General features: G+C 56.7%; 2 protein-coding genes and 1 pseudogene across 6 annotated transcripts; 2 read left to right on the forward strand and 1 right to left on the reverse strand.

Moving 5' to 3' along the window:
• The first annotated feature begins 247 nt into the window (after positions 1-247).
• LOC122899453 (F-box only protein 6-like) lies at positions 248-7,303 on the forward strand. 4 transcript variants are annotated; one of them, XM_044237155.1, is made up of 6 exons: positions 248-470; positions 2,786-3,097; positions 5,051-5,177; positions 5,630-5,725; positions 6,572-6,707; positions 6,852-7,303. In XM_044237155.1, exons 2-6 carry the CDS (start codon positions 2,836-2,838, stop codon positions 7,023-7,025), a joined length of 795 nt encoding a protein of 264 aa, XP_044093090.1. In that variant the 5' UTR covers positions 248-470; positions 2,786-2,835; the 3' UTR covers positions 7,026-7,303. The 4 variants fall into 4 exon arrangements, with proteins under 4 accessions (XP_044093090.1, XP_044093091.1, XP_044093088.1 ...); XM_044237156.1 differs by lacking the exon at positions 248-470 and adding an exon at positions 672-746; XM_044237153.1 differs by lacking the exon at positions 248-470 and adding an exon at positions 1,082-2,262.
• Positions 7,304-7,419: 116 nt separating this feature from the next.
• Positions 7,420-20,714, reverse strand: MAD2L2 (mitotic arrest deficient 2 like 2). 2 transcript variants are annotated; one of them, XM_044237158.1, is made up of 9 exons: positions 20,696-20,714; positions 12,516-12,567; positions 12,303-12,421; positions 10,546-10,617; positions 9,880-9,980; positions 8,960-9,054; positions 8,568-8,641; positions 7,992-8,084; positions 7,420-7,764 (listed from the first exon to the last, which is right to left on the reverse strand). In XM_044237158.1, the coding sequence occupies exons 2-9, from the start codon at positions 12,553-12,555 to the stop codon at positions 7,723-7,725; spliced, it is 636 nt and encodes a 211-aa protein (XP_044093093.1). In that variant the 5' UTR covers positions 12,556-12,567; positions 20,696-20,714; the 3' UTR covers positions 7,420-7,722. The 2 variants fall into 2 exon arrangements, with proteins under 2 accessions (XP_044093093.1, XP_044093092.1); XM_044237157.1 differs by lacking the exon at positions 20,696-20,714 and adding an exon at positions 12,948-13,052.
• On the forward strand, positions 16,481-17,150 carry LOC122899455 (annotated as a pseudogene).
• Positions 20,715-27,561: the final 6,847 nt, after the last annotated feature.

The raw sequence follows: 27,561 nt of genomic DNA on the forward strand, positions 1-27,561 counted from the left end.
GAGTTAAAAAGGTGGCCTGAGCCGGGCACCTCTGCGCAGTGCACAACCTGCACAACCGTTTTTGGTTGCCTTAAGTAGGTGCTTGATGATTACCTGTTGAAGGAGTTAAGGAATTAATGACAAAAATGCGGAGATTTTTCCTTTGAGTAAACTGAGGTTTCCCTGAGGCCGAACCCTAGTGAAGGTATAAGTCCTGCTCCAGCCCTCTAGAGTGTCAACAATCTCCTTCCGGGGAGAGTCCCGCCTCCCTCCCTACAGTGGAGCGAACTGGTGAAGCGGCCTCAGAGTGGCCTGCGCAGAGGTGGCGACTAGGTTCGATGAAAGCCCTCTCTTCCCGGAAAGCAAAGGGAAGCGGTGGGACCCTACTGCTGAGCCGCCGATTACCTGGAGGAGAACACAGGTTGAGGCTGCGAGGTTGGGGGAGGTCGTCGCGCGACCCCCGGCACTGCGTACCCCAAGATCGCCGCCAGGTAGCTGCTGTAGGAGCGGGCTGCGGGCTTGGGGAAGGCGGTGGGCGGGGAGAAGGCGGTGGGCGGGGAGAAGGCGGTGGGTGGGGAGAAGGCAGTGGGCGGGGAGAAGGCGGGGCGGGGCGAAGCGGTGGGCGCGGCCCCGGTGCCCGAGGGGGCGGTCCGAGCGCGCGCGTGACACGGGGCGGGGCGGGGCGACAGTGGACAGCGCCGCGGAGGCCGGAGGCTCCAGACCGACGCGGAGGTCCGGTCCCGCCGGGCGTCCCGCCCCGCGTCCAGGTCGCGGCCCAGCTTGGGGAACGGGCGCAGGGGGAGACAGGCGGGGGAAGGGCTGGGTGTCCTACACCCGAAGGCGGGGGTGGCGGACGGGGGGCGGGGCGTTAACTGAGCCGGTGGCGCTGTCCACCTCGGGCCTCCGGGGCCGCGGGGTAGGGGCCCGGGTGGCGCGCGGTACGCGCGAGACCAGATCCCGCGCAGCCGGGCCCTGGCTCAGACTTCGGGAAGTGCTGCCTGGGAGCGACACCCTGACCACAGCTCGCTGGTGGCGCCCCAGCCCAGGGCCGATCTGGGACCTTCCGGCACACGCACGCCCGCCGGTCCTGGGACGGGCCAGACTTTCCCAAGCCTCAGCTTCTGCTTTTGAGAAACGGGCTTAGTAACCGTGCTTACAGGGGTCGTTGAGAAGGTCACAACTCGGGCCGGGCACGTGGGAAGCACAGGGACACCCCCCGGGGGGTGGGGGAACCTCACCCCATGCCCCATTCGTGCGCAGTCAGGCCTCGCCCTAGACCCACGAACGCCAGAAACTAGGGGAGGGGGTGCGACGAATAACGTGCGACCAGGGCCAGAGACCAGACTCTGGACGCCTGGGTGAGGAGTTCTTCGTACCTAAGTCGCCTCTGACTCCCACCCAGCGACTTTTATTTGCCCTAGACGGTGCTTTTAGAAGTTGCCAACATTTAAAAACCGACAGGTTTCATATGTTCGAAACTGCTTATGTAGAGTTCCTTCTGAAAAAGCAGAAGACCTAGCCACATAGAGTTTTTCCCGTCATAGCATTTTTTGCACAAGGTACAAGTACCTTATTTATTGTTCTCTGCCGTGCTGACATGTTCCTGTCTGGGCGGGAGCCACAGGAGACGCTGTGCGTCTGCTCTTGTTTTTGCTGGGATGGTAGCTTTGAGAAGTCTGTGGATTCTTTGGCCAAGTCTCTATGAAAAATGAGAAGCCTCCTCAGAGACTTCACCTGTGGGAGGAGAATAATCCCTCCCTCTCCCACCTGTGAGCGGATAAGGTCCATCTGAGTGACAGGGGCTGGCCTTCCCTGCCCGACCCCACCCCCACCCTGGGGTGTGGGGGGGGGTCCCCTTAGAGATCTGAACAGCCAGGCAAGATTCAGGCCGGGGTAGTGGCACTGTAAAATTTTCCAAAGCCCTTGTGCCATTCAGGTGTAGAGGGAGGAAGGTGTTCTTGGGAGCCGCTGACTATTACTGACGAGCGTTTTTGCTCTAACGATAGGGAAGTAATGATGTCCGCCTGGTGCTAAAGGCTTGCCTTGTACTAACTCAGACCTTCCGGCCCTGCTGAGGCTGGGACAGTCATTCGCTCCTCTTAGGACTCTCCAGCTAGCCACTGCAGGCCAGGATTGAACCCCCGGGCAGTCTTGCTCAGGGTCCCTCAATCAGCTTTGCAGTCTGAGCATGTCAAAATGGGCTCTGGCCTGATGCCCCAACCAGGATGGAGAGGCAGGTCCTCCTCGCTGCGGTGTCTTATCACATCTGGCTTCCAGGTCAACGTGAGCAATTTGGGGAGGAGAAGTTGGTTTTAGCAACTAGCCCCACCCCTTAATGAAGCTGTGACACAGAACGTGAAATCTTTCTTACACCCACAGACGAACAGTGACTTCCCAGCACTGAAATCACCTGACCACAAACTTCTGCAGAGCTTGCAGACAGTGGCATGGCCTTGGCAAGGTCTGCCAGTTCACTGGGCCCAGCAACTTAAAATAAAGCAATTATTTTTTTAACAGGGCGGGGGGGGGATAGGGGAGGAATGGGTGCAGAGGGTGGGGGTCAGGAGAGGGCCTCTTTAAATATCAGCCCCTGAAGTCTTTGTTAATATTTTTATTACACTCTTTCAAATGTGTGTAACGTGTGTGAGTGCTCCGTATTCTGACGGCCCACTGCGTACCCAGGAGAAGGCCTGACCCCTTTTGTTTCACAAAAGAAAAAGGATGAAGAGCCCCTGGCCCAGGTCCCTGGAAATCTGAGGGGTCCACCTCCTTGGTCAGGGCTCATAAACACTGTTGCCCCCTACAGGCCTGTGGGCAACCCCTGCCTCCCCCGCCTCCCCGCCTTTCCCACCAGCCATGGCCCTGGTCAGCATCAACGAGCTGCCCGAGAACATTCTGCTGGAGGTGTTCACGCACGCGCCCGCCCGCCAGCTGCTGCGCTGTCGCCTGGTCTGCAGCCTCTGGAGAGACCTCATTGACCTGATGACACTCTGGAAGCGAAAGTGCCTGCGGGAGGGCTTCATCAACGAGGACTGGGACCAGCCCGTGGCCGACTGGAAGGTCTTCTACTTCCTGTGCAGCCTCCGCCGGAATCTCCTGCGGAACCCGTGTGCGGAAGGTGGGCTCGGGGCTGCCTCCCCACCTTTCCTGAAACTCAGGGCCTTTGCACCTGCGATTCCCACACTATCTGGAATGTTGTCTCACACCTATACCCCTCTCTGGCACCTATACCACTCACCCTTGGTTCCTCCACGTTCTTCATTCTTCAGGTCTCTGTTCAGACACCTGGCCTGGTCCCCCTGCTCCCCCCCGCTTTATCCCGTCTCTCCCGTTTCGTTCCTCCGTAGCACCTTCATAACCTGTAATTATGTTTTATCTCATAGCTTTTGGTGGTGTTTTTTTTTTCTCTGCTACAAACTTCAAGGTCCAGGGGCCTAATGGGTCTTGGTCACCACTCTACCGACACGAGTGTCCACAGTAATGCCTTCACATAGTGCTTGAAAAACGTTTGTTGAATGAACAAACTGCACGTTCAGCTTTCCCTCTCTTGCTCTATCTAAGCTGCCTGACTCATACAGAGCTCCGTGCTGGGCCCTAGACTTCACTGGGCTCGGGGCTTCACAAATGTCCTTATCCTCCCGTTGTCCCCATTACCCAGAGGAAGGAAAGGATTTTCAGAGGTGACTGTAATCACATCACTTGAGGCCCCTGTTTAACTTACTAGGTTCTCTTGTACTTGCCAGGGTCTTTTTCCTTCATTGAGCACCTACTGCATACCACGCACCAGGCTTCTTGTGGGGGCTAGGGCCACAGTTAATGGTTTGTACATAGTTTGTACCCTTAGAATCCCCATCATGTCGATTTTCTCTCTTGAGCCTCATGAGGACCCCGGGAGTTAACCAAATAAGCGGGGTTGGCTCCATTTTATGGGTGGGGAACGTTAGGCCCCATGGTGAGGATCCTGCCCTGAAACTGCCCAGTTGCTGGGGTCTGGTCCTGACCGATGAAGGCCCTCAGGCCCCCCTTGGAGTCCCCACTGACCGTGGCTCAGACAGTCTCTCTGCCTGCCCCAGATTCCGCTCAGAAGCCGCCCAGCCAGGCCGCCAGCTGAGTTCCCACAGCTCCACGGAGCCCGCCTGCAGCCCCAACTTACACTGGGCTGTGGGCCGGCAGCCGGCAGTCCAGCCTCACTTGGACCTCCTTGAGCCTGAGCTCGGCACAGCCGGCTCCTGGATTTCTGTGGTATTCCTCTGCTTCTCTCCTGGCAGGCCCCAGGGCACCTGGGGAATAGGTGCGGGCTCCTAGTAGAGGGAACAATTTGGAAAAGTTCCCTTGGTGATTGTTCTGGAAAGTCTTGGTCGGGAAACACTGCTGGGTGTAAGGTCCTCTCGGTTCAGTGTGGAGGAGGAGACCGGAACCTGCCAAGCCAACCTGGTGGGGATCGTGAATACGGGTTCGCTGTGCGCCTCCAGCACGGAGGATGGCCACCTTCACGGTTATCCCTCCCATCCTGGGCAGAGGGGATCCGAGCTGGCAGAGCAGCAAACCTAGAAAATTGTTCCGTGGGCCCCCCCGGGGTATCAGTTACATAGTTAGGGTATCCGGGGAAATGTGAGCCATCACGTAAGTGGTCTGCATTGGGACAAACGGACATTAGTCATTAAGAGCAGAAATATTATCATAGGCCCTTCATAACTTCCTGTTTTGAGAACTGAAACTTCGGTATTTCCCAGAATCCCCCAGCAACACCAAAGAAAAGGCTAGTTTAGAATTCCTGGCAATACTTTTTTTTTTTTACCCCCTCCAGCCTCATGTTAGGAGTCAAACCAGTCAGGGACGAAGTGGAAGAGAGAAGGTCCCAGATCAGAGCTGATGTGGTGAAGACAAGTGGAGACATATTGGAGGAAGGGCACTGTGTCGGGGTGCTTCAAGGCACAGTTGGGGTGCACACTTGAGATGGGAGCCTGAGCAGGCCATGCCTTCAACCCCTCCTCCCTTCCTGGCCCAGGTGGGCAGGATGGGACCAAACATTTATACAGGGGATCTGACCTTGGCTTCTCCTTTTCCCTAGAGGATCTGACATCCTGGCAAATTGATTCCAATGGCGGAGACAAGTGGAAGGTAGAGAGCCTCCCTGGAGACCATGGGACAGATTTTCCAGACTCCAAAGTCAAGAAGTACTTTGTCACATCTTTTGGGTAAGATTAACAACTTGAGCTGGCAGTGTCAAGAGGGAAAAGGGTCAGGACCCCTTTTGCCAAATCTCAGGCCTAAGTGAGGGCCTCCCTGTGCAGCTGGAGGCAGTTTCCAGACGGGCTGAGTCCCACTTTTAGGAAGTACTCAGTGGCCACGATTAATAGCCGTGGAGGGTGGAGACCAGTACGGGGGCCTAGGAGCCACTGGGTGACCAGGGTGAGGCAGAGATGCCTATAGGTTCCTCATCTAGAACAGGGGTTCCTGGAGGTGCCCTCGTTGGGGCCCTTGAACTAGATCACGTGCCACCTAGGCACAACTGGATCAGGGCCCCTGCCTGTTTCTCCTAGGCCAGTGACAGCCAGAGGCAGCGGCCCTGCAGCAGTCTGGGGATACTGCTGGGTCCTGGCCATGCAAAGCACTCCTGGAAACGTAAGCCTTTCCTTTTGCTCCCCAGCCTGTGCCTCAAGTCCCAGCTGGTGGACCTCAAGGCCGAGGGCTACTGGGAAGATCTGCTAGACACGTTCCGGCCTGAAATCGAGGTTAAGGACTGGTGAGTGGGGCTCGGGCCACACTCTGCAGCCTTCCCTCTTCTCTTCCTGAGGATACCTAGAGGCAGCGCCCACTCTTTGCCTGGCGGTGTCCTGGGGTAGGCACTGCCCCGGGAGCCGGCACTTGCTCATTCCACACCTCCTGGTCTTCCTGCCACCGTGCATCAGGAGATGCTAATTCCACTTTACAGATGGGGAGACCGGGGCCTACCCATAAGTCACAGACAGGTTCTAGAGCATCAGAGGCAGCACGACCCAGCCTCCCTAGACCTCGCTCCCTTCCCTTCCATCCCATCTGCCTCCCCTGGCCCCTTCTCTGGGCTTCCCTAAGCTATTTCCCAGGCTCCTGCTTTGTGCCCAGAGCTGTGCAAGGCTCTGGCTTGGCCTACAGCAGAAGCAGGACCCCAGTGCCAGCCAGGGCCACCACTCTAAGGGTGTGTGGGGGGGGTGGTATTGAGGAATGTGCGGAGGGGTGGACAGAAGGCTAAGCAGAGGGTGAGCTCTGCCAGCTCCCATCACACAGGCCGCCCCTTGGATCTCCCACTGAACCCCCACTCTGAGCCATGATAACGTACAGATGGCTCAGTTCCCACAGCCCAGGCCTTTATCTCCATAGAGAACCTTTTCATGTGTTAAGGGAACGTCTTCACTGGACACCCAAAAGGGTTGCCACTTTGCTCTGATAGGGCCCCACACAGAGAGCCTGCAGACCCCAGGGGCATAGGAGGGCCCAGAGAGCAGTGAAACCAGCTGGGCCTCAGGCTCCAGTCCGTGGGTCTGCTGCCTGCCCTCCTCCAAGGCCACCTTCTGTCTGGGGGTGCACAGTGCTGAGCCCCACCTGCCCCCAGGTTCGCCGCCAGAGCCGACTGTGGCTGCACGTACCACATCCGAGTGCAGCTGGTCTCAGAAAACTACATCGTCCTGGCCTCCTTCGAGCCCCCGCCTGTGACCATTGATCAGTGGAACAATGCCGAGTGGACAGAGGTGAGGCCTTTCCTGCTTGGCCCTCACCACCCCCTTCTCGGGGACCTCCTGCAGGACCTTCCTCTTGCCCTCTCCAGCAGAGTGATGACCCAGCTTTCCCCTCCCCAGCCCCGGTGATCTCCTCTTCTTCTCCTTTCCTCCCAGGTGTCCCACACTTTCTCGGATTACCCGTCAGGGGTCCGCCACATCCTCTTCCAGCACGGCGGCAAGGACACCCAGTTCTGGGCAGGCTGGTACGGGCCCCGTGTCACCAACAGCAGCATCATCATCACCCCTAAGATGACCAGGGACCGGGGGCCCCTCCACGGCTCAGCCTGAGACCCTGTAGGGGCAGGAGAAGGCTGCCCACCTGCCCTCCTCACTTCATCTGCACGGGCCCTTCTGACAGTCTGACATCCGCTGGCCGTTCAGCCATCCTCTCTCTGGGCCGCTCGACTTCCGGAGGTCCCCTCCGGCTGAGCCTGCAGTGGGCAGTGAGGGCCCCTACCCTGGGAGCCCCTACCCCAGTTCCAACCTTGGGCAAGCCCAGCAGTTTGTGGCAACTCCCTGTCATATACTCTGACATTTCATGACAATAAATATTTTCAGTAAAACCAGCCTGGGGTGGGGTCTAGTGGCGGAAGCCCTGGTTGCTTCGGTGGAGAAGCGGCCCCTCCTCCCACATTAGTTCGGCTGCTCCTGTCCCTCCCACTCCAGGTAGTGACTGCCCAGCTCAGCCCTTGGGGCCATTTATTAAAACAACTCACAGCACAGTATTTGAGACAGACAGTGTTGGCCGGCCAAATCCCAGGAGGCTAAGATCAGAAATCACAGTCCGAGCATCCTTCCCTGCCTTCCCGGGGAGAGTTTCTCCACGAAGGCAAGCAGCCCTGAGCAGCGCCGTGCTGGAGGGTGGGCAGTCCATACACAAAGGCAATAAGAGCACTTGGAATCAGGGTGGCCCTACAGCACTGCCCTAGGCTGAGGCCCCCAGTGTCCAGCGGTGGGAACGTCCACGGTGGGGGCAGGCACACCCTCAGCTGCTTTTATGAGCTCGCTCTTCCACGTAGAGCTGCATCTGGTGGACAGGAATACACAGCCAAGGTCAGGACTGAGGAGTGCCCACAAGCCCCGGGCAGACAGATCTCTGCCAGAGGCTGGGGTCTCCAGCCACCGGTTAAGAGAAAGGCAGTTTGGAGCCTGACACCAGGCACTCCCTGGTCATCACGCCTTGAGCTACGCAGAAGCCTCTGGCAAGGCCTCCGCACACCTTCCATAAAGCTTACCAGGTCCCACGCAGCTCACCTTTAAAATGTCTGACGTCATGGTTTTTAGTGGGATCAGACGGGGGTCGTGCATGTGGACATCCTGCTCATCTGCCAGGATCCAGGGAAAGTCCTAGGGTGGGAGACCGGGGGACGCTAGACTGTGGCCTGCCCTCACTTCGCAATCCCCTCCCTCTCCAGAGCTGGGGATCCTCAGACTTCAGGGAACAGCGGAATCACTAGGGAGCTCCCGGCAGGACAGATGCCCAGGCTCCGGAGAGCGGGAGTCTACAGATCCAAGCTGGGCTGGGAACCCAGTGGTTTAACTGGCCCCAGGCACCAATTCTGAATCCGGGAGGAGGTGGGGGGAGGAGGGGCGGTGACAGCAAGAAGCCCCAGGACATGGCTCCACCCTCTTCTCCGTGCTGAGTGCCCAGGCTGGGCAATGACAAGCGTGTGACCACCCAGGAGACATACCACAAAAAGCCACCAGCTGCTGGGCACTGCCAGAAGCAAGGTAATGAGCGCACTGCCAGCGGCACCCCTGCCCGCTCTGGTTTTCAGGGCCTCCCGGCTGTGTCTCCCGGCCCACCTTCCCCAGCCCGCCTCATCTCACCTTGATAACCTGAATCTTCTCCATGTTCCGCGTGGCAGCTTCTCTTGTGTGCACTAAGACAGTGAAGGTACAGCCTGAAGAGGCAAGCGTTTGGTCAGGGCCGGGCCACCTCATGCCTGCCACTGGGCATAGCCTCTTCCCACCTCCCCAGCTGGCTCGGCAGCCCCCCGAGAGGAGACGAGTGGAAACCAAGGACCAGGACAAGACACAGTCAGTAGGGAGCCCGAAGCGGGTGGAAATCAGGGTAGCTTCCTGGAGGAGGTGGACTCTCAGAGAAGTTCTAAATGGCAGGAAGGAAGAGAGGCGGCTTGCTGCAGCCAAGTAGGAACCTGAGAACACAGACCAAGCCAAGGGAGCCCTGGTGATGCCGGAGGACGGGGGCGTGAGCAAACCTGGAGGGTTGTGGTCCAGGACAGCATCACAAACACTGATCTTCAGGATGAAAGCTCGGAGCAGCTGCTCCACATGAGACAGCAGGGAGTCTGAGCTGGAAGGAGAGAAGGAGGGCCTCCCATCACCCTGGCGCCCCCTCCCACCAGCAGGCAGTCAACCCTGGGCAGGCCCAGAGCCCCTCTCTGCTTCTGAGTGTGTTGGTTTCTAAGGGCCTGGCTACTTATCTTGTCTACACAGTTAAAACCATCTGAAAACCAATGTCAAGTGCCATCCCAAACTAAGTCCAAATGGGCCACAGGGAGCCCCAGTAGGTCGTTCTAATATGCAGCCCAGTCTGAGAACAAGGACACAGCCCAATCCTGTTCATACCCCAGGACACCAAGCCAGGAAGGGAGAGGGACTGCCCGAGCCTACACCTTGCCCCAGGAAGCCAACAGCTGACCAGCCAACACCCTTGCCCAAGGGTGGACACTTGACTGGAAAGGCAGAAAACTGGGTCTGTGTCCTAACTCTGTCACCATTTGGGTGACCCTGGGTAGCTCATGTCATCTCTCCGGTCCTTATCCATCTGGAACATCAGGTTGGGACTAGCCCTTCAGCAACGCCATGATCTTCCAGGTGTGGACATCACAGAGGCTACATGGAGAGAGCACTGGGTGGCCAGCTGTGGCTCGGCTGCTAACAGGCATTGGGATGGCGCACTTGCCATTCTTCTCTTTACCAAGCTTCCTGGAGGAGGTGGACTCTCAGAGGGGTTCTAAAAGGCGGGAAGGAAGAGAGGCAGCTTGGTGCAGCCAAGGAGGGACCTGAGAACGCAGACCAAGCCAAGGACTTCAGGGGCTGCCTAAAGCAGTGAGCGTGAGACCTGTTTCTAGAGACTTCACAGCAGTCTCCAGGAGACCAGGAGGAGGCAGCTTACCTGATGGACAGCAGCGGCGGCTGGGTGATTTCAAAGACGAATTTCTCCACTGGGCGGTGCTCTTTGTCCAAAATCACCACCACCACCTTCTCCACGTCATTCTGCAAGGACAGAAATCCCCTATTCCAGAACCGGGTAACCCACCACTACCACCACCTCCCCGCCCTGGGAAGGATGGGAAGGATCCACGCACAGCCCTGTTCAGCTTCTAGGCTGAGGGTCCCTGAGAGCCCAGAAGGTTTGAAAAGTTCAAGTAGGCACACTCCCTGACATGAGTGGTACAGACTGAGACAGGAGAGGCTGCCTGGGCCTTAATGGGGCTTCATCTCAGAAAGAAGGAGGAAACTCTGAGGGGCCAAGCCCAGACAGAACTCAGGGGTGGGAAGAGAAACAGACGTGAGCTCTGGGGCAGTCAGGCCCCAATCAGCCAGCTCCACTCACCAGGGCTCCCAGGCCCCAGCACACAGATTGTGGCTCATGTGTCCTGACATCTGTCCCTGGGCAGGGACACTCCAGGACACTCCTGTACCCACTGCAGGGTACAGGAGACAGGCTTTAGGGTGTAGAGTCATTGGGGACCCTGCACGGTCCCAGCATCACCCCATCCTGGGGTGCGGAAGGAACAGACTGGGGGTAGAGGTGGGCTGGGGGACTTGGTGCCCTCACCTTCTCCAGGAGTGGCTTGACACAGTGCAAGGTGTCCTGGATATACTGGTTCAGCTCCGGGTGGCAGGACATCTACACACAACCCCATGATGGCTCGTGAGGCCCGAAGCACCAACGGGAAACCACCCGACACCCCTCCAGGAGCCCAGGGAGAGAGGCCGGCAGCTCCCTAGGGCTCCACACCCAAGACACTGACTTCCCATCATGGGGCTAAGAACCGCGAATTATCCAGAGAGAGGGAGAAGTTAGAAGAATTCAGTCCCAACATCAGCACTTAATATAGTATTGGGGGTTTCTAATGGGTCCGTGGGCTCCTCCAGGGGCTGAGAAGTCCCTAAATTATGTGTATTTGGGCATACAAGCATTTTTCCCAGAGAAGGGATCCAAAAATTTAGTCAGTTTTCAAAAAATTGAGAATCTGAAACTAAGAGCTATGTGGCCTTAGATAAATCACTTCGTTTCTCTGAGCTTGACTTAATTCATCTGTGCAAGATCTCGTAAAGACAAAGTGAAGAGTGGATAAGCACCCAGTACACAGCAGGTGCCCAATAAATGCTATTCTTTTTTCACTGTACATCCTTCAAACCTCCACCACCTTCCAGTATGGGGTCATCCATTTATTTTAACATTTACTAAGTGCCTTCTAAGGGGCCAGCACTTCTAGAGTGGGGAGAGGGGAGCACATACTTACTGCTTTGTTTGCCTTTTGGACCTGAGACAACCCATTACAATGAAGGCTGAAGGAAAGCACCGGAGGGTTCTGGGAATCACCTCCTCAAAGCAATCATTCATTCATCAGCCTCAGGAGCTCTTTTAAATACAACCATGCCCCACGGGCAACTCTGATCCCAGGGCCTGGTCCCTAACTTCAGGCAAGGGGAACTCCAAGTTCAGAGGGGATGGAAAGCAAAGTCACCGCAGTAGCGGGGGAGGCTGTCAGGCTATCAACTGGGAACTAGAAGGCAAGGCCAGGGGCACCTGGGTGGCTCAGTGGGTTAAGCCTCTGCCTTTGGCTCAGGTCATGGTCTCAGGGTCCTGGGATGGAGCCCCGCATGGGACTTGGCAGCAGGGAGCCTGCTTCCTGTCCCCTCTCTGCCTGCTGCTCTGTTCTTGTGATCTTTCTCTCTACCAAATAAATAAAATAAAATCTTTTTTTTTTTTAAAGATTTTTTTTTTTTTTTTAATTTGAGAGAGAGAGACAGTGAGAGAGAGCATGAGCGAGGAGAAGGTCAGAGAGCGAAGCAGACTCCCCATGGAGCTGGGAGCCCGATGTGGGACTCGATCCCGGGACTCCAGGATCACGCCCTGAGCCAAAGGCAGTCGTCCAACCAACTGAGCCACCCAGGAGTCCCAATAAAATAAAATCTTAAAAAAAAAAAAAAAAAAAAGAAGCCAAGGCCAGCCTGCTGGTGAATGTGGTGGGGGAAGGGGCCTGAGCCTAAAAGTGGAGGATGGTTCAAAAATCCACCCTCTAGGGACGCCTGGGTGGCTCAGTTGGTTAAGTGGTTAAGCATCTGCCTTTGGCTCAGGTAATGACCCCAGGATCCTGTGACAGAGTCCCACATCGGGGTCCTTGCTCCTTGCTCAGCCGGGAGCCTACTTCTCCCTCTGCCTGCGGCTCCCTGTGCTTGTGCTCACTCTCACAATCTCTCTGACAAATAAATAAATAAAATCTTTCAAAAAAAAATCCACCCTCTACCCACCCTGTGATGACCCAGTGACCCCTGCCCAGATGCGGGGGTAGGGGGGGCGCTCACCTGGACGGGCACGTTGTACTTCTTACGCTTCTGGAAGATACCCACCGGGTAGACCTCGCGCACGTAGAGGATGAGGTGCACAGCTACCTCCAGGAACTCGCAGAGCACGTCGGCCACCACTGCCAGGGGACAGAAGCCGGTGAGCTGGGAAAGCCCGCCGGCCCAGGCCCCCCCTCGCCCCCCACCCCGAGTCCACAGGCCCCGCCTCCCTACCTTGACCAAAGTTGAGGTCCTGGCGCGTGAGCGTGGTCATCCTTACCGCCACCTAGGGAGTGCGGCAGGAGTGGGGGCTAGTTCCAAGGGGCAGGGAGCCGCAGGGTCCGCCGGCCTCCACCGCCCCTCCCCTCCATCTGGGGCAGGACGCCCCCCTTCACACAAAATCAGGGCCGCTAGAATGGACCCTCCCCCCGCACTGGCGTCCCAGCTCGGGGACATCAGCTGCGCCCGAGAGCCCTGCTGCCCCGGTGGGCAGGAAAGGCCAGAGCTGGGCGCATGGCCACAGAGGGAACGGCGGGTTGCGCAGGCCCGCGAGCGTAAAATGGGACGCGCGAAGAGCAAAACTGGGTTGGAATAAGACTCCCCCGGCTCTCCCTGGCCGGAAACCTCCCCCGAGGGAGCCCCGCCCCCCCTCCACTCCCCCGGTACCGGCTCCGGCTTCGGGGCCCGGCTCGGGGCCCGGCCCCGGCGCGGGGAACCAGGGACCCAACCACTCGCGCCTCCCGCTCAACCAGCGGCCTGGAAGCAGCTCCGTGACGTCCGCGCGGCGCTCCCGCAGGCCCTAGTGACCGCCTCCGACCACGCCCACTTTCCCGCGCAGCCAACCGTGGGGGCGGGAGGGAGGAGCAATCGGGGGCGGGGCCTGGGAGGGGCGGGGCCGGCCTTGGCGCCAAGGTCCCCTGGCAGCGCTGCCTCCCTTTCCTTTGGGGTGGGCGCGAAAAAAGACGGCTTTGCAGACCGCTACTTATTTTGCTCCCTAGGCCATCTTTCTCGCTTTGGGAAGCTCTGAGAGGGGGCGGATAGGTGGTGCTGGTGAGAACCAGGTGGAGGACACAGCGGGGGACTAAGACAGCGACATCTACTGCTAGCTCCAGAGTCACCATCCCCGGACTTCAGCTGCCCAACCGAAAGCGAATCCGCCGGCTCCGGGGGCGGGGACAGCGGAAGACAGGGTGCACCAGGGACGCGCCAGTCCCGCCCCCACCCGGAAACTAAATGCAGCCTGGGTTTACCTCCCAAGGAGATAAAAACCTCCCAGGCCCAAGCATCATAGAGGTAGCTGCCCTTAATAGGGTGCCAGCCCTGTGCGAGGCCCCGGGCTAAGTGTGCCAGCGGATTAGCTCACTAAATCCTCAAACCAAGTCCGCGGGACAAGTACTATGATTGTCCACTTTACAGATGAGCCAAACGAGGTTCAGAAGGGTGAAGTAACCTGCCCGAATCACACATCTTTTGAGGGAGGGGATGCGTGGAGTTGTCCTCAGCCACAAACACTTGACAATTTTGGAATCCCCTAGAGACACGGACTCTGGAAGGGCTGAGAGGCCCCTGGGATATAATAACAGTAATGTTAATCGTCACTAATACAGACTGAACATTTATCTGTGAAGCACTGATTTCTTCAATTCCCTCATTAACCCTCAGAGCAAAGCACTCATTTCCTAGCCCCACTTCATAGATGGTAAACAGACTCAGAGATGTTCCCTAATTTGACAAAAATCACACAGCTGGTAAACAAACCCAGTTCTGACTTCTAATCTGACTCCAGAGCCTCAACTCATTTTCAGCCGCTTTATCTCACAGGTGGCAAAACTAAGGTCAGAGAAGCATCACCACAAGCCTGGGGAGCCCTCCCTGACCTCTGGACTTCTTTTCAGGAGTCACGTCCACCTGTGGGTACACAGGTCTTGCCAGCAATGTTTATCCGTTACAGTTCAGTATTGGAAACCTGTACTCCTTTTCACTCCGGATGCCTTCAAACTTGCATCTGCCCACTTCTGCTGGGGTGAATGCAGGGGAGAGGGTAAGTAACCATTAAGCCAGGAATACCAGCAAAGCATTTCTCAGAAGCAGTCCTAGGAAATCTGGATCAGAATCCCTGGGGAACCCATTTAACACCTGGGACCCAGGTCTCCCTGACCTACTGGACCAGTCTGGGTGCAAAGTGGGGTACTGGCCCTTTAACAAGTTCCCCAGGTGCCCCGATGCCCCCAAAAGTATGGGGATGGCCTAGCACTCTGGGCTGTTCTCAAGGAAAGTCTGCAATTCATACAATTTCCAGGCTTACCCCAAAGTGATAGATGAATTATTTCAAGAATTGATACACGGCAGCCCATTTTGGGCTTGTAAACAGTGTCCCCTGCCTCCTTGAAATTTAATCATCTTGGATACTTTTTAGCACTGGAGACAGAGGTCCTTCTTTGTCCCTCTCTGGGGCTGTTCAAGCAGCTTTTCTCACTGGCGACAGGAAGTGGCAGTCTTGCGGGGGCCGGGAGGGGGTTCAGGGGTAATTCCTTGTAAATTGTTTCTTAGGATTGAATCTGGGGTGGGAAATTAAGAGTCTAGCTACTCCTGCAGGCTGGCTTCAGGGTACAGTGTGAGCAACATGGGAACTCGTGCCAGGTCCCCAGCCTTAGCCCCCTGCCCTGAGAAGACACAGGGCAAGCCACCTGTCAGTCTCCTGACCCACAGAGCTAAGGCCCATCAAAGAAACCTTGGCAGACATACGACCCAACACTCAACATCTTTCAGACACGAAAGTGAGGTCCCAACAGCCTCTGTTTGACTCCGGGGCACCTCCTAGAAACCCATGGACGAAATGCCTACGTTCGGGGCTTTGGATTCAAAGCCAGCCATAAGCAGAGGAAGGCAGGCTGGGAGACAGATGAGGAGGGATTCAAACTGATCTGCTCCTTCACCCCAAAAAGGCCTCTCTTGGTAAAATGAACAGGCTGGACAGATGTTCCCTAAACCCCTGACGGCCTTGGGTTCCATGGGGGCCGAGAAGCTGGAGAGGGGTGGGGGGGCCAAGGGGGAGCTCTAGGAGGACTCATCTGTCAATCTTATCCATAGGGCTCTGCGGCATCTGGCTTTCTAGATCTTAAGCACATCAGTGTGATGGATAGTCTTGGGACCCAGATTACATTATGGGGTTAATTTATTACATTTTTGAATACCCATTTGCTGGGAGACTGTTTTTCAAAGTTATTTGCATATTTTTCATCATAATGACAATATGTAGGAGGGCATCTGGGAGGAAAGAATGGATGTTTAGGAGGAGAGCGCTTATTTGCCAACTGGAGCAGGTCCCTGAGGGTCTGCAATGAGGACAGAAAGAAAATCATTCTCAAGAGACATTGAAATTGAAACCAAGAGAAGGCAAGGTGTAACAAAGTCTTGCAACGACCAAGGCCTTCAGGGGCAAAGGAAGATTCCTGGGGTCCCCCTGAAAAGACACACAACGAGTGAACTGGGTAAAACAACGGGCACTGGAGTGTCTAGACCCCTGAGATGCTTCCAAAGTCCTCCCAGACTGAGAGACTCAACATTCGTCCCATCCCTGCCTAAGATTCCTAAAATGCCAAACACAGGAGGGGCCTGGGGGGGGGCAGTCACAGAGAGTCAGCCACATATAGTCTAGTGACAATCCCACTTGCCCCCCCCCCCGCCGTTGCTCAAGGACCATTCCAGTTAGAACACCCCCTGAGGGGCGCCTGAGTGGCTCAGTGGGTTAAGCTTCTGCCTTCCGCTCAGGTAATGATCTCGGGGTCCTGGGATCGAGCCCTGCATCAGGGCTCTCTGCTCAGCAGGAAGCCTGCATCCCACCCCCACCCCCCTCTCTCTCTGTCTGCTGCTCTGCCTACTTGTGATCTCTCTCTGTCAAATAAATAAAAATAAAAAGAACACCCTCTGAGCAGAGACCCAGCCCTGTTCATTCTTTTGGTCCAGCACCTAACCCAGGGCCTGGCCACACCCAGGTTCTCAGTGAGGGCATGCAAATGAATTAATAAAAGGCAGGAGAGAGGAAGCCATGGTGCACAGTGACTCTCATTACCACTTGCCCCACTTGAACCCTAACTTATTCTGGATGAGAACAAACCTGGAGCTTCCACGCCTGCACTACGGGTGGCCATGTGCCGGGAAGAGTGGCTTTCAAAAATGAAGTAAGAGCTCTTTCACAGCCAGCGCCGGGAGTGATGGGCCTCTCTCGGGACAACTGGCACAAACGCCACAAGACCGGGGGCAAGAGAAAGCCCTACCACAAGGAGCGGAAGTATGAGCTGGGACGCCCCCCTGCCAACACCAAGATCGGTCCCCGCTGCATACACACAGTCAGAGTCTGGGGAGGCAATAAGAAGTACCGTGCCTTGAGGCTAACATGGGGAACTTCTCCTGGGGCTCTGAGTGTTGTACGCGCAAAACGAGGATTATTGACGTTGTCTACAATGCAGCCAACAACGAACTGGTCCGCACCAAGACCCCGGCGAAGGACTGTGTTGAGCCCATTGACAGCAGACCGTACAGGGGGTACGAGTCCCGCTATGCACTGCCCCTGGGCCTGGGCCACAAGAAGGGGGCCAAGCTGACGCCTGAGGAGGAAGAGATTTTAAATAAAAAATGATCACAGAAAATTCAGAAGAAGTATGATGAAAGGAAAAAGAATGCCAAAATCAGCAGTCTTCTGGAGGAACAATTCCAGCAGGGCAAGCTTCTTGCGTGCATCACTTCAGCACCAGGCCCGTGTGGCCGGGCAGATGGTTACGTCCTAGAGGGCAAGGAGCTAGAGTTCTATCTGAGGAAAATCAAAGCCCAGAAAGGCAAATAAATCTTCCTCCCACCTTCAGTCATGTAATAAAGGTGTTTACTGTCCTGTCCAGGAAAAAAAAAAATGAGCTGGGGGGCCCCTATGTGCCCCCTCCCCGCACCCACCAGGCTGCTCCTGGGCCTAACACACTGCTCCCCTCCCCACCCCTGGTCTTTAGTCAGCTGTGAGGCCCTTCCCTCTCTGAATCGCAGGTTCCTCATCTGTAAAATGGGATAATGGTAGCACCAGTTCCATACAGCCGGGGTGGGGGGTGGAGGGCAGAAAACAAGTGAGATGTTTGCAAAAATGTGAAGTCCGCAATGTCTGGCCTGGGCGGCTCCGTGGTTTCAAACCTCTGCCTTTGGCTCAGTTCATGATCCCAGAGTCCTGGGATGAAACCCTGCATCCGGCTCTCAGCAGGGAGCCTGCTTCCTCCTCTCTCTCTGCCTGCCGCTCTGCCTACTTGTGATCTCTGTCAAATAAATAAATAAAATCTTTAAAAAAAAAAAAAAGATCTACACGCATTATCCAAGCCCCGAGAGCAAGCACTCTGTAACCAGCCAATATGCTTTTCAGAACCCGATCTAAAACACCCTCGGCTGCATCCCCTTCCCCATTTCCAAAAAGGCAGCCCCCAAGGTGCCTTACAGGAGGACATGCATCCCCATGGCCAAGATGCCTGAGGACAAGGGACTGTGACCCGCACTCAGCTCCTCCCCTCCCTGATCTGGCCTTCTGAGATGAGGCCTCACTAACATAGCTCCCCAGATCCTCTGCTGACCTCAGACCCAAGCCGGGGCCCTGACCTTAGGCCTGCGACACAGTGGGGGCTTCCAGCACCTCGGCCAGGGCACAGTAAACACATGCCATCCCCTCCCTGGTGTTCTGCTGACTCCCCAGCATCATTGACTCCTTGTTCATCAGAAGGACCTTACAAATCATCTCTTCTTAGACTTAGAACCTCCACCCAGAGACACAAAATGTCTTGCACAAGTTCAGGGATTCCTGGGCCCTCTGAAGTCATCTCAGACCACAGGGTAAGAACCCTTGATCTGGCTCAACTGCCACTTTAAAAAAAAAAAAAATAACCGCTTTGACTGAGATGTATTTCACAAACCATGAAGTTCTCTCTTTAAAGTATGCAATTTAGGGGCGCCTGGGTGGCTCAGTCAGTTAAGCGTCTGCCTTCGGCTCAGGTCATGATCCCAGGGTTCTGGGATGGAGCCCGGCATCAGGCTCCCGGTTCAGTGGGGAGCCTGCTTCTCCCTCTGCCTCTGTCTTCAGCATCCCCTGCTTCTGCGTTCATTCTCTCTCTCTCTCTCTCTCTGACAAAGAAATAAAATCTTTAAACTATGCAATTTAGTGGGTTTTAGTAAGTTGTACAGCAATCAGTACTAATTCCAGAACATTTTCATCCCTCCAAAAAGAAAAACCCCCACACACAGTAAAGGTCAAGCCCCACCCCCATCTCCCCTCTGCCGGCCCCAGGCAACCCCTAGACTACTTTCTGTTTCAATGGGCTTGCCTATTTTGGACATTTCATATAAATCCTACAACAGGCGGCCTTTTATATCTGGCTTGTTTCACTTCCATAATGTTTTCAGGATTCATCCATACGGTGGCAAGTATTTCATTCCTTTTTATGGCCTAATAATATTCCATTGTATGAACCCCTCCCCCTCCCCCAGCCCCCACAGATTTTCTTCATCCTCTCATCAGTCAATGGATATTTGAGTGGTTTCCACTTTGGCCATACAACTCTGGGGAAACTGAGGCTCAAATTCACCATAACCACAATGGGATAGGAGTTCAGGCCTCTCCTAACATCTGTCTCCCAGTGCATCACTCTGGGACAACCCGGAGGACAGAGAGCATGGCAGAAGATCACCCCATTGGTAAACAGCCAGAGGAGCCGCCTTTGAACCACAGTCTGGATACTGCCGGTTTCATTCCTGAAAAGGAGAAATCAGGCCCACAGAGGCCCCTCCCATCCCAGCCCCCATCACCTTTTCCCAGCGACAGTTCCTAGCTGTCTGCCCACTTTTGTCCTTGCCCTCCTGCAGTCTACTCCCAACTTTAGGAATTGGAGTGAACTCCTTAAACCCTATCAGGTCTTGACTCCACTCTGCCTAGAACCCAGTCCATCCTGGCGCCCGTCGGGCTGATTATATTACAATAACAAGAGCGCTTAATTTTTCTAGAGAATTTTCCCATGAGACCAGGATCTTAGCAACATTATTTCCTTACAAAGGTCATCGCACTTAATCCTTGAACTCTAATAAGACTTAGGGATCATGATGAGCTCAGAGAGGTTAGGCGCCTTGCCCAAGGTGACCAGGAATGGCGTCCGCAGATAAGCCCAGGCATCTGGCCTGACCACAGAACGGAGCTCCTAAACCTCTCTGAGCCGTAACTGGCACATTCTGGAGGAGGAGGAAAACAGTCGAAAAGGAAGCCACTGGGTGAGCTCCGGGCGCCAGGCAAGACTGCCGCTTCTCACGCGCCGGAGTCCCGCCCTTCTGCTCTTTGATCCTCGCCGTGCCTGTGGCCCCACTGACCCCGCCGTGAGTTATGGGGGCCACGGGACTCATAACACAGCATTCCCGGACTCCCAGGGTCGTCGGGACGCGGCGCCCCGCGCGGTGATGGATGAGCCGCCTCTGGGGCTGGCTTTGTCCCGGCTGGGCTGGGATGGGCTAGGCTGGGCTGGGGAGCATCAGACGCACTTTGGACAGGGAGTGGCTAGAGGAAGACTGTGTGTGTGTGTGTGTGCGCGCGCGCGCGCCCGTTGGGTAGTATTGTATTTCTACTTTCCCTCCCAGGGCGGGGGACACACATCAGTGCGGCCGTCACGCCCGGGATTCTCACCTGATAACGTTTGAAGAACCCCCTATACCCCACATTGAAGAGCGACCTCTCCCAGAACCCCGCCCCCCGCTCTGCGCACTTTCCGAGGCTACAAAGGCCCTGCGGTGCCCCGTCCCGCCTTCCTCGCACCGGGCATTTCTTCCGTCCCATTTGACAGCCTGGGCGGAATAATCCTTTTGGGGACTGGCCGGCCCCTGCGCAGCCAGACGCGGCCGCAGCTGAGCGCACAGCTCCGATCCATTGTTGGGGTCCGCCAGGGACCCCCTGCCGCGACCCTTTGTCGCCCGCTCCCGGCGGGGCCGTTCCAGATGCGCCACCGCTGCCCGCGCCCCGCCCGTCCCACGCGCTCCGGGCAGCGCCAAGGCGGCTCTTACGCACCGGGAGGAGTGGGCCCGCCTCGTCCGGTGCCCGCACGGCCGCCCGACTGCGCCCGCCTTTGTCTGCCTCCTTTGTCTGCCCCGCGCCCTCGCGGCGGCGGCCGCGGCTAGGCCTCTAGGGAGCTGGCCCCGAACGCCGAGCGCAGCTGGCGAGGGCGCGCTGGCCGGGAGCGCGCGGGACCCGGCCCGGCCCGGGGCTACCCCTCAGCAGGGGGCTAGCCTTGCCCGCTCCAGCCGCCCCTCCCCCGCACCCCTCCCCGAGCGCCCGCCCCCTTCCCGCGCGCCCGCCCCCTCCCCTTTCCTCCAGCCCCACTCAGCCTGGGCATATCCTCCTGCCGCCCGCGCACCTCTCCGTGCCGTCCACGCTTCGCGGCTTGGCCCTTCGCTGCGCTCGGCTCCCCCAGGCGGTCGGCCCCGCGCCCCTCGGCCCCCGCCCCGCCGGCCGGACAGGTAAGGCCTGGCCTTGGGCCCGCCTCTGGCCCCGCCCTCCCGCCTCACCTGGTAGCGGGCCGGGACAAAGGTGGGCTACCTCGTGCGCTTAGGGGCGGGGCGCGCGGGGGTCTGTGGCCCAAGGTGAGGATCCCGCTATCTGCCCTACCCGCCCGGCCTTCGGAGCCGTCGGTCCATGTGTCCGCCGCCTCCGCTCCTCGCCGCGTCTCGGCTGAGCTCCAGGCTCTGCTCCCGGTTCTCCGCTTCAGCCCACCTTCCCGCCGGACGCTCACTTTCTAAGCTCTGACTCTCTGCCTCGCGCGCGCCCTCGCCGCCCGCTCTCCTCCTCGCTTTCTCCCCCTGGGACCGATTCTCTCTTTGTCTCTCTGTCTCTGAGTCTCTGGGCGGTCTCCAAGGCCGGAGAGTAGACTGGGGAGTCCACCACCGTTCGAAGAAGCTTCGAAAACTCCCTGAGCCCCGGACAGAGCTGGCAGGTGTGTCCTCCTGGCCCTTTCGAGGCTGCCCGGACGGGCTGGGGGGCGGCTAAAGTATTTCTGGGAGAGGAGGTTCTGGGTGCGCCCCTACCGGTATTGCTGGTGGCCCCGCGCCTGGGCGGGTTCCGCGCGGTAGCAACCGCGACAGCCCGGCCTCAGGCCCGCTTCCTGCCCACTGGCTTTTCTCTGTTCTCGCACCTGGGTCTCAGCCGCCTGCGGGAGCCAGGAGCCCGGATTTGAGACCAGGGGGCTCTTGGGTTTCTCGCCAAGTCTTCTTGCTGTCCTCCCACTGGGTGTTTCCTTGGCCTTGGCCTCCGTCTGGTCTCCTGCCCGGCACACTTCTCCACGCTGTCCTCCTCCTGGCCTGTGTGGCACGCCAAAGTGTCCCGGGGCGGGTTCAGCACCATCCCAATGTGATCCAGGAGACAGAGGCCCTGGGAGTGATCTTGGACAAAGGAACGCATGTCGCTGAGCCTCAGTGTCCCCTTCATAAAACAGGGATAATAGTACCTACCTACAGGATCATATGTTGGAGCAGTAAAAAAGAGCAGATTGTATACCAGCTTGCTTGGGGGGCCTGGGAGAGGCCTCAGTCCCTGGCTGGGTTGGGAATGGGGGCGCCACAGCAAGGGGAAAATGGACCACCAATTCCAGCCTTAGTGACGCTGCAGAGAAATGGGACTGTGGCCCTCTCCTGTATGGAGGTCACAGTTGCAGCCCAGGCGGGTACAGTGTTCCCGCTCTCATAGGTACTGCCCTCTCTTCTGATCCTCCTCTCCACCTGTCTTAAAATCAGTCTAAAAATCAGGGTGAAAAGGGTCTCTGCTTCCCAAATGAGATGAGTGTCGCTGTGTCAATGTTGCCAACAGCTGGTCATTCATCATGAGGCATCCGTGTGACTCATTCCCAATTCTGAATCTCTGCCTTGCACCGATTTCTTTTTTAATGGCCCTGGCTCACAAGCCATTTCCTTTCCTCTGGGGGCATTGTCTTGCTGTATCCTGGACCTGCTGTGTAATTGCCCAGAGCCTCTGACCGTTACAGCATCCCTGCCCTCCTAACAGGTGACACACACGCAACACCCCCACCCCCAGGAGTCCAGCAGGGACAAGGGACAAGTAGTTTCACGAGGGTCACTTCAGCAGAGAGAAACCTTCTCCCTGCCAGCAAGTTCTAGGCTTCCTTAGCTAAGTGCTGGTTTTCAGCCCCAACCAGAGCTGGCAACCTGAGCCTTTTTAGAGAGGCAAGGGTAGGTCTAGGGGCACAGGCGCACCCCATTCAGCCTCCGGCTCATGCTCCTGCGTGGCAGACGGGTCCATCTTTGCAAGCCAGGACCCTCCTGCCATGTCTGCCTCCTCTGGCCATAGCCTTCCTCAGGAAAGCCAGCTCAGCAGCCCCTGCCATCCTGTAGAAATCTCCTCCAAGCTGCCTTGCCCCTCACCCACTTTCTCTGCGTCCTCCTCACTGCTCAATCCACCCCCTCTCCCCAGCCCTAAATCCTGCAGATGCTCCCTGTTGCACTCAGTTAAGGACTCTACCTGCCTCCCACAATACTCTCATTTGCATCTTGGGTTTCAGCCACTGCGGAGGGCTGAGCATCTCCAAGCTGACTTCCTCGGAGCTTTTGCTAGGGCTCTTCCCTCCATCTGGAATGTCTCCCCTGCCCTGCGTTCAGTCGAAGGCTGTCCTCCTTGCAGGCCAATGTTAGCTGTCCCTTCTCATAGGAAACCCTCCTGCTCCCCACTTGCCTCCCTGTCTCTCTTGGGGTCTGCCTTTCCCTGGGGCAGGGCTGGGTCCTATTTCGTTAGTGGTCCCAGTACACAGAGTAGATGCCCTGGGCACACGTGTTCTATCAACTGGAACGCTGGTCACAGGGTTAGGAGTGGACTGAGAATTGCAAGCCACAGGTTATCCAGGGTTGGCCCTGGAGCAAAGGAGCATAGCCGGGAAGGTTGTTGGGGGAGCAAGCCACCTGGGTATGAGGGGAAAATCCCTGTGGTACGAGGGGCTCTTCATCCTTTTGGAAGATGAGGATGACTTTGGTGCCTGGTTATAGACAGGGAAGTGATCGCCCAAGTCCCTCAGAACGGGTTTGAATCCCCGCTGTTGGCCTCCTCACCATTTGACCTGGAGGGAGTTGCTCCACTGGGTTCAGGTAGGAATGTGGGGGAGCGGGAATTTGCATGCCGGCCTCCCTGATTCTATAGCCTGGAGAGAACAGGAGCTTCCTCCCGAGAGGGGTCCTGGCATGTTCCCAAGGGTGGGTGACATACAAGCATCCTTATTCTGTCCTTTTCAGGTGACATCTGCCTCCCTTGCTGCCCCAGCCCCTCTGACCGTCTTTGGCCAGCCCTTCCTCTTGGGTGGGCCATTTGGCCACCAGAGTGCAGGCCTTCTCCAGGAAGGACGTGGGAGGGCAGCTGAACCCTTGCCGCTAGAGGCCCTCCCCCTCACCCCTGCCAGGTCCCAGCTTTGGCTGCTCTCTTTACCACAACGCCATGGTCTGGCACTGACTATCTGGTACACATCACCGAATTGGGGGGGGGGGCGCGGGGGGGGCAAGGCCCCTGCTGGAATCCACACCTGTTGAGATGGAGTCATTGCAGAAAGTACAAGTTTTTTGAGGCTCTCTCTGTGCCAGCTCTGGCTTACGGGCCCCGACATGCACCATCCTTAAGAGTCCCAGCACCCACAGTGGTATGGGTCCCAGAGGGTAGCATGAAGAGTGGCCAAAGACCCTGCCTTTGGAGTCAGATAACCATGAGTTCAAGTCCCAGCTCTACCACTTTCTCTACCATGTGACCTTGGGCAAGTCCCACAAAGCTTTGCCCTGATCCTGAGTCCTTTTCACCCACTTCAAAGGGCTGAATTAGATAATGGGCATAAAGCTCTGGGCCCTGATTAGTACATGGCCCATACAGGATGCTCAAGCAACACATTCCTCTTTCACATGTGGGACTGAAGCCCAGAAAGGTTAATTGCCTTGCCCAGGGTCACTCAGCTATAAAGTGCCGGAGCCAGGATTCATCCCCAGGCCTGCCGGACACCAGGTGTCTTCCCACTCCACGCTGGCCTCTGCCAGAGCCAACAGCCAAGCATTTTGTCACTTGATGATTAAGTGGTGGGTCTGCCCAGACAGCAAAGTGGTGTTAAATTGTCTGGGTACCAAGATAATGGAGTTTGGGGAAGAGGGGGGCCAGGGGATTGCTTGGTGGTGGGGGGGAGCGGTAGCTACATATAATGTAGCAGGAGGCAGGATTTGGGCTCAGGAGGTGGGCGTGGGACACTGGGAGCCCCTGGGAGGGGGGTTTCTCAGCCCCCCAACTCAACACCCCTGTGTAGGTTTTTTGAGGTGTGGGCCTTAGAGGGGTTGCCAATTCCCAAGGTTAGGGTTAGAAACAATGTAAACAGATGGGGCCCCTGTGGGGAAGCCAAACCTCATTTACCAAGACAATGGTCCTGTCCAGGCAGGCCTGGGCCTGTCCTGCCCCACCTCACGGAAACCATCGATCACCCCACTGAGGACTGAGGACATGGCCACCTGCGCTTGCCCCCCTACACACACAGGCACAGATGCACACATGCTTCCAGGACCAACCCCACTCCCCCGCCTCCTCTGGCCACCCACTTCCTCTCTCCCTTTCCCTGTGAAAACCAGGGCTGCTGCTTATTTCGCCCTTACTGGGGACTGCTCACTTTATATACCTTTACGTCTCCTCCTCCTTACAAGGCCTTTTTACAGGAGAAGAAACTGAGGCTCAGAGAGGTTTGTTGACTTGCCCAAGGTCACACAGCTCTTCCCGCTCCACTCCATGGACCCCTCCCATGGCTCCGCTTCATGGATTTGTGCTGCCCTCTGTGTTTGAATCAGTGCTAGTTATGTCTGGGCCTTGATCTGTCTTTTTTTTTTTTAATTTTATTTATTTATTTGAGAAAGAGAATGAGAGAGAGAGGGTGCACATGAGAAGGGGTAGGGTCAGAGGGAGAAGCAGACTCCACACAGAGCGGGGATCCTGCTGGGGGACTCGATCCCAGGATTCCAGGATCATGACCTGCACTGAAGGCAGTTGCTTAACCAACTGAACCACCTAGGGGCCCCTAAGGCTTTGCTCTTTCATTAGACCTACAGTCTCTCCACCTGGTCAGAGTGGGGACGCCTGGAGCACAGGCAACTGTGTCTTTGCCCATAGACTAAAACCTCTCTCCAGCAAAGGATATGTTATCCTCATGTCCTGGGAACTTCCAAGGGCAGATCTGGAACTCTCCTATCGGGTTGGGAAACCCCTAAGGGCATCACTGGATCTGCCCCTTTAGACAGCGGGTTTCCCTGGGTCCGGGGGCTGAAGGCTCCCTGTGGGCCAGAGCGGTGTCTCTCTTATTGGCCTAGGAGTCCTCCCTCCTAGTCTTCCAAGGCAGGACCTGGATCTCCCCCATCACACTGGGAGCTCCCTAGGGCCCGACCTAGTGTCCCCACTCTGACCGGCAATCATCGGAGCAGAGACCAGGTCTCCTCCTTCAGACTGGACCAGGCTGACGTGACATCCAGGTCCCGCACCCAAGGGGGCTCAGCAAGTGGTTGACCCCCTACTGTCCCTCTCCTACAGCCTTCATTGCAGAGAAAGCACCCAATGCTCAGCCCTGAGGCTTCACGGGTCAAGATGCCACGTCCTCTGCATGAGGCCAGATTGGCTTAAAATCCTCTGGAAGAGTAGGTAGGGTTCTGGCTCTTCTGATGCCCCTTCCTATCACCCAGGGAGAGGGGTAGGGACTAGCTCAAGACTGTCAAGGCCCCAGAACATCAGTGAGCACCCCCTAGGGCAGCACCCCACTAGTGAGCTCCTCTTTGCTGCCTTCTACCCCCTACACACTACTGGGGCTCCATGCGTAGAGGAATCCCCTCCCCCCCCCATACACACAGAACACAGAAATACTGATTTCCTAAATAATCCTATGTCGTGACAGGCTGATAATCCCATTTCACAGATAGGGACATCATGACTCATGAGGAGGTCTGATGGTGGGAGTAACTAGAGGGGTGAAGTCTTGTCCCAAAATGCCTTGGGAAGAGCCCAGCTCAGGAATTTAAAAGCCACCTGCCCCCCCCAATCTAGGCTATAATGGTTTTGATTGAACAAGCAAAATTACCCATTTTCCAGCCCTAGGGGAGTCAGCTCCCTGTAAAGAAGACAGGAATCTGCTCCCATGAGCTCTAAGACCCCCCCTAGCCAGAGCTCCAGCTTGGGCAGCCCCATTGTTCTAAGAGCAGAAGAGCAGAAGGAGGGCCTGGGCATGGCCCCCTCCATTCTCCACTTCCAGCCCTTCCAAGAAGCCACCAACCTGTGAGGAGGAGGCACCAGAGGGAGGAGTCAGGCAGATGGGTTCCAAGTTAGGACATTCCTAAAATCTTCATGGACATATGGGAACATAGAACCAGAGATGATTCTTGCATCAAACAAAATCTGTCCTAAACACTACTGAGCCAGGCTTCCAGGCCTGTAGTCACCGCCAGGACTCCCAGGCTGGGGGTGTCAAGGGGCTGGGAGTAGGTGAGAGCTCTTTATTTTTTAAGCTTTTATTGACTTATTTGGCAGAAACAGAGAGAGCACAAGCAGGGGGAAGGTTAGGGAGAGAGGGAGAAGCAGGCTCTCGGCCAAGCACGGAGCCCGATGCGGGACTCGATCCCAGGACTGTGGGATCATGACCCGAGATGAAGGCAGACGCTTAACCAACTGAGCCACACAGGTGCCCGAAGACCTTTTTATATATTGAGGAGTTCATCTCTTGTCCGTTGGATAGGTTGCAAAAATGTCCCCCAAAGAGTTTTAAGCCTTAGAGGCAGTAATCAGATTTGTTCTTCTGACCGACCGGTGAGGCAGAGAAAGTTTTGGGGAAAAGCAGGAGCAGAGACACAAGGGCATTTGGGGGGGGGGGCGGGAGTGGGGGGAGGCACTCAGAGGCTGCTGCTCAGAAGAGCAGAATCATCCCAAAGAGACTGCTATGTTGGTTCCAGGGTGGATCCCAGCAGCTCTGGGGGTTGGGTCCCATTGGTGCCCGAGGGTCAACCACCGTCAGAGAGATGGACAGAAAGATGGACAGAGCTCCTCCAAGAACAAGAGAGAGGGAGGGCCAGCCCTGGCATGGGGTTGTTACCATATGATTGTGCTTTAATTTTTAGCATGCGCCAATATGTCCTCTGAGATCACGCTGCTCAGGAGATGGTCCTAGACCCTGGGTCCCTACTCCAGATCCTGGAGGATATCACCTGTCACTGCTCCCCACAGGGGGCTGTC

This window comes from Neovison vison, chromosome 2 (genome assembly GCF_020171115.1).
Source record: "Neovison vison isolate M4711 chromosome 2, ASM_NN_V1, whole genome shotgun sequence".
Classification (NCBI taxonomy): Eukaryota; Metazoa; Chordata; class Mammalia; order Carnivora; family Mustelidae; genus Neogale; species Neogale vison.

Bases quoted from the DNA above. Each gene is read 5' to 3' on its own strand.
- MAD2L2 (XM_044237158.1), bottom strand. From the start codon at position 12,555: ATGACCACGCTCACGCGCCAGGACCTCAACTTTGGTCAAG. The intron at 10,618-12,302 runs GTGAGCGCCCCC...GGTTGTGTGTAG, and splicing joins AGTACAACGTGCCCGTCCAG to ATGTCCTGCCACCCGGAGCT. The intron at 8,642-8,959 runs GTTTGCTCACGC...TTGCCTCTTCAG, and splicing joins CCTGGACCACAACCCTCCAG to GCTGTACCTTCACTGTCTTA.
- LOC122899453 (XM_044237153.1), top strand. From the start codon at position 2,205: ATGGAGAGGCAGGTCCTCCTCGCTGCGGTGTCTTATCACATCTGGCTT. The intron at 5,178-5,629 runs GTAAGATTAACA...TTTGCTCCCCAG, and splicing joins TACTTTGTCACATCTTTTGG to CCTGTGCCTCAAGTCCCAGC. The intron at 6,708-6,851 runs GTGAGGCCTTTC...CTTTCCTCCCAG, and splicing joins ACAATGCCGAGTGGACAGAG to GTGTCCCACACTTTCTCGGA.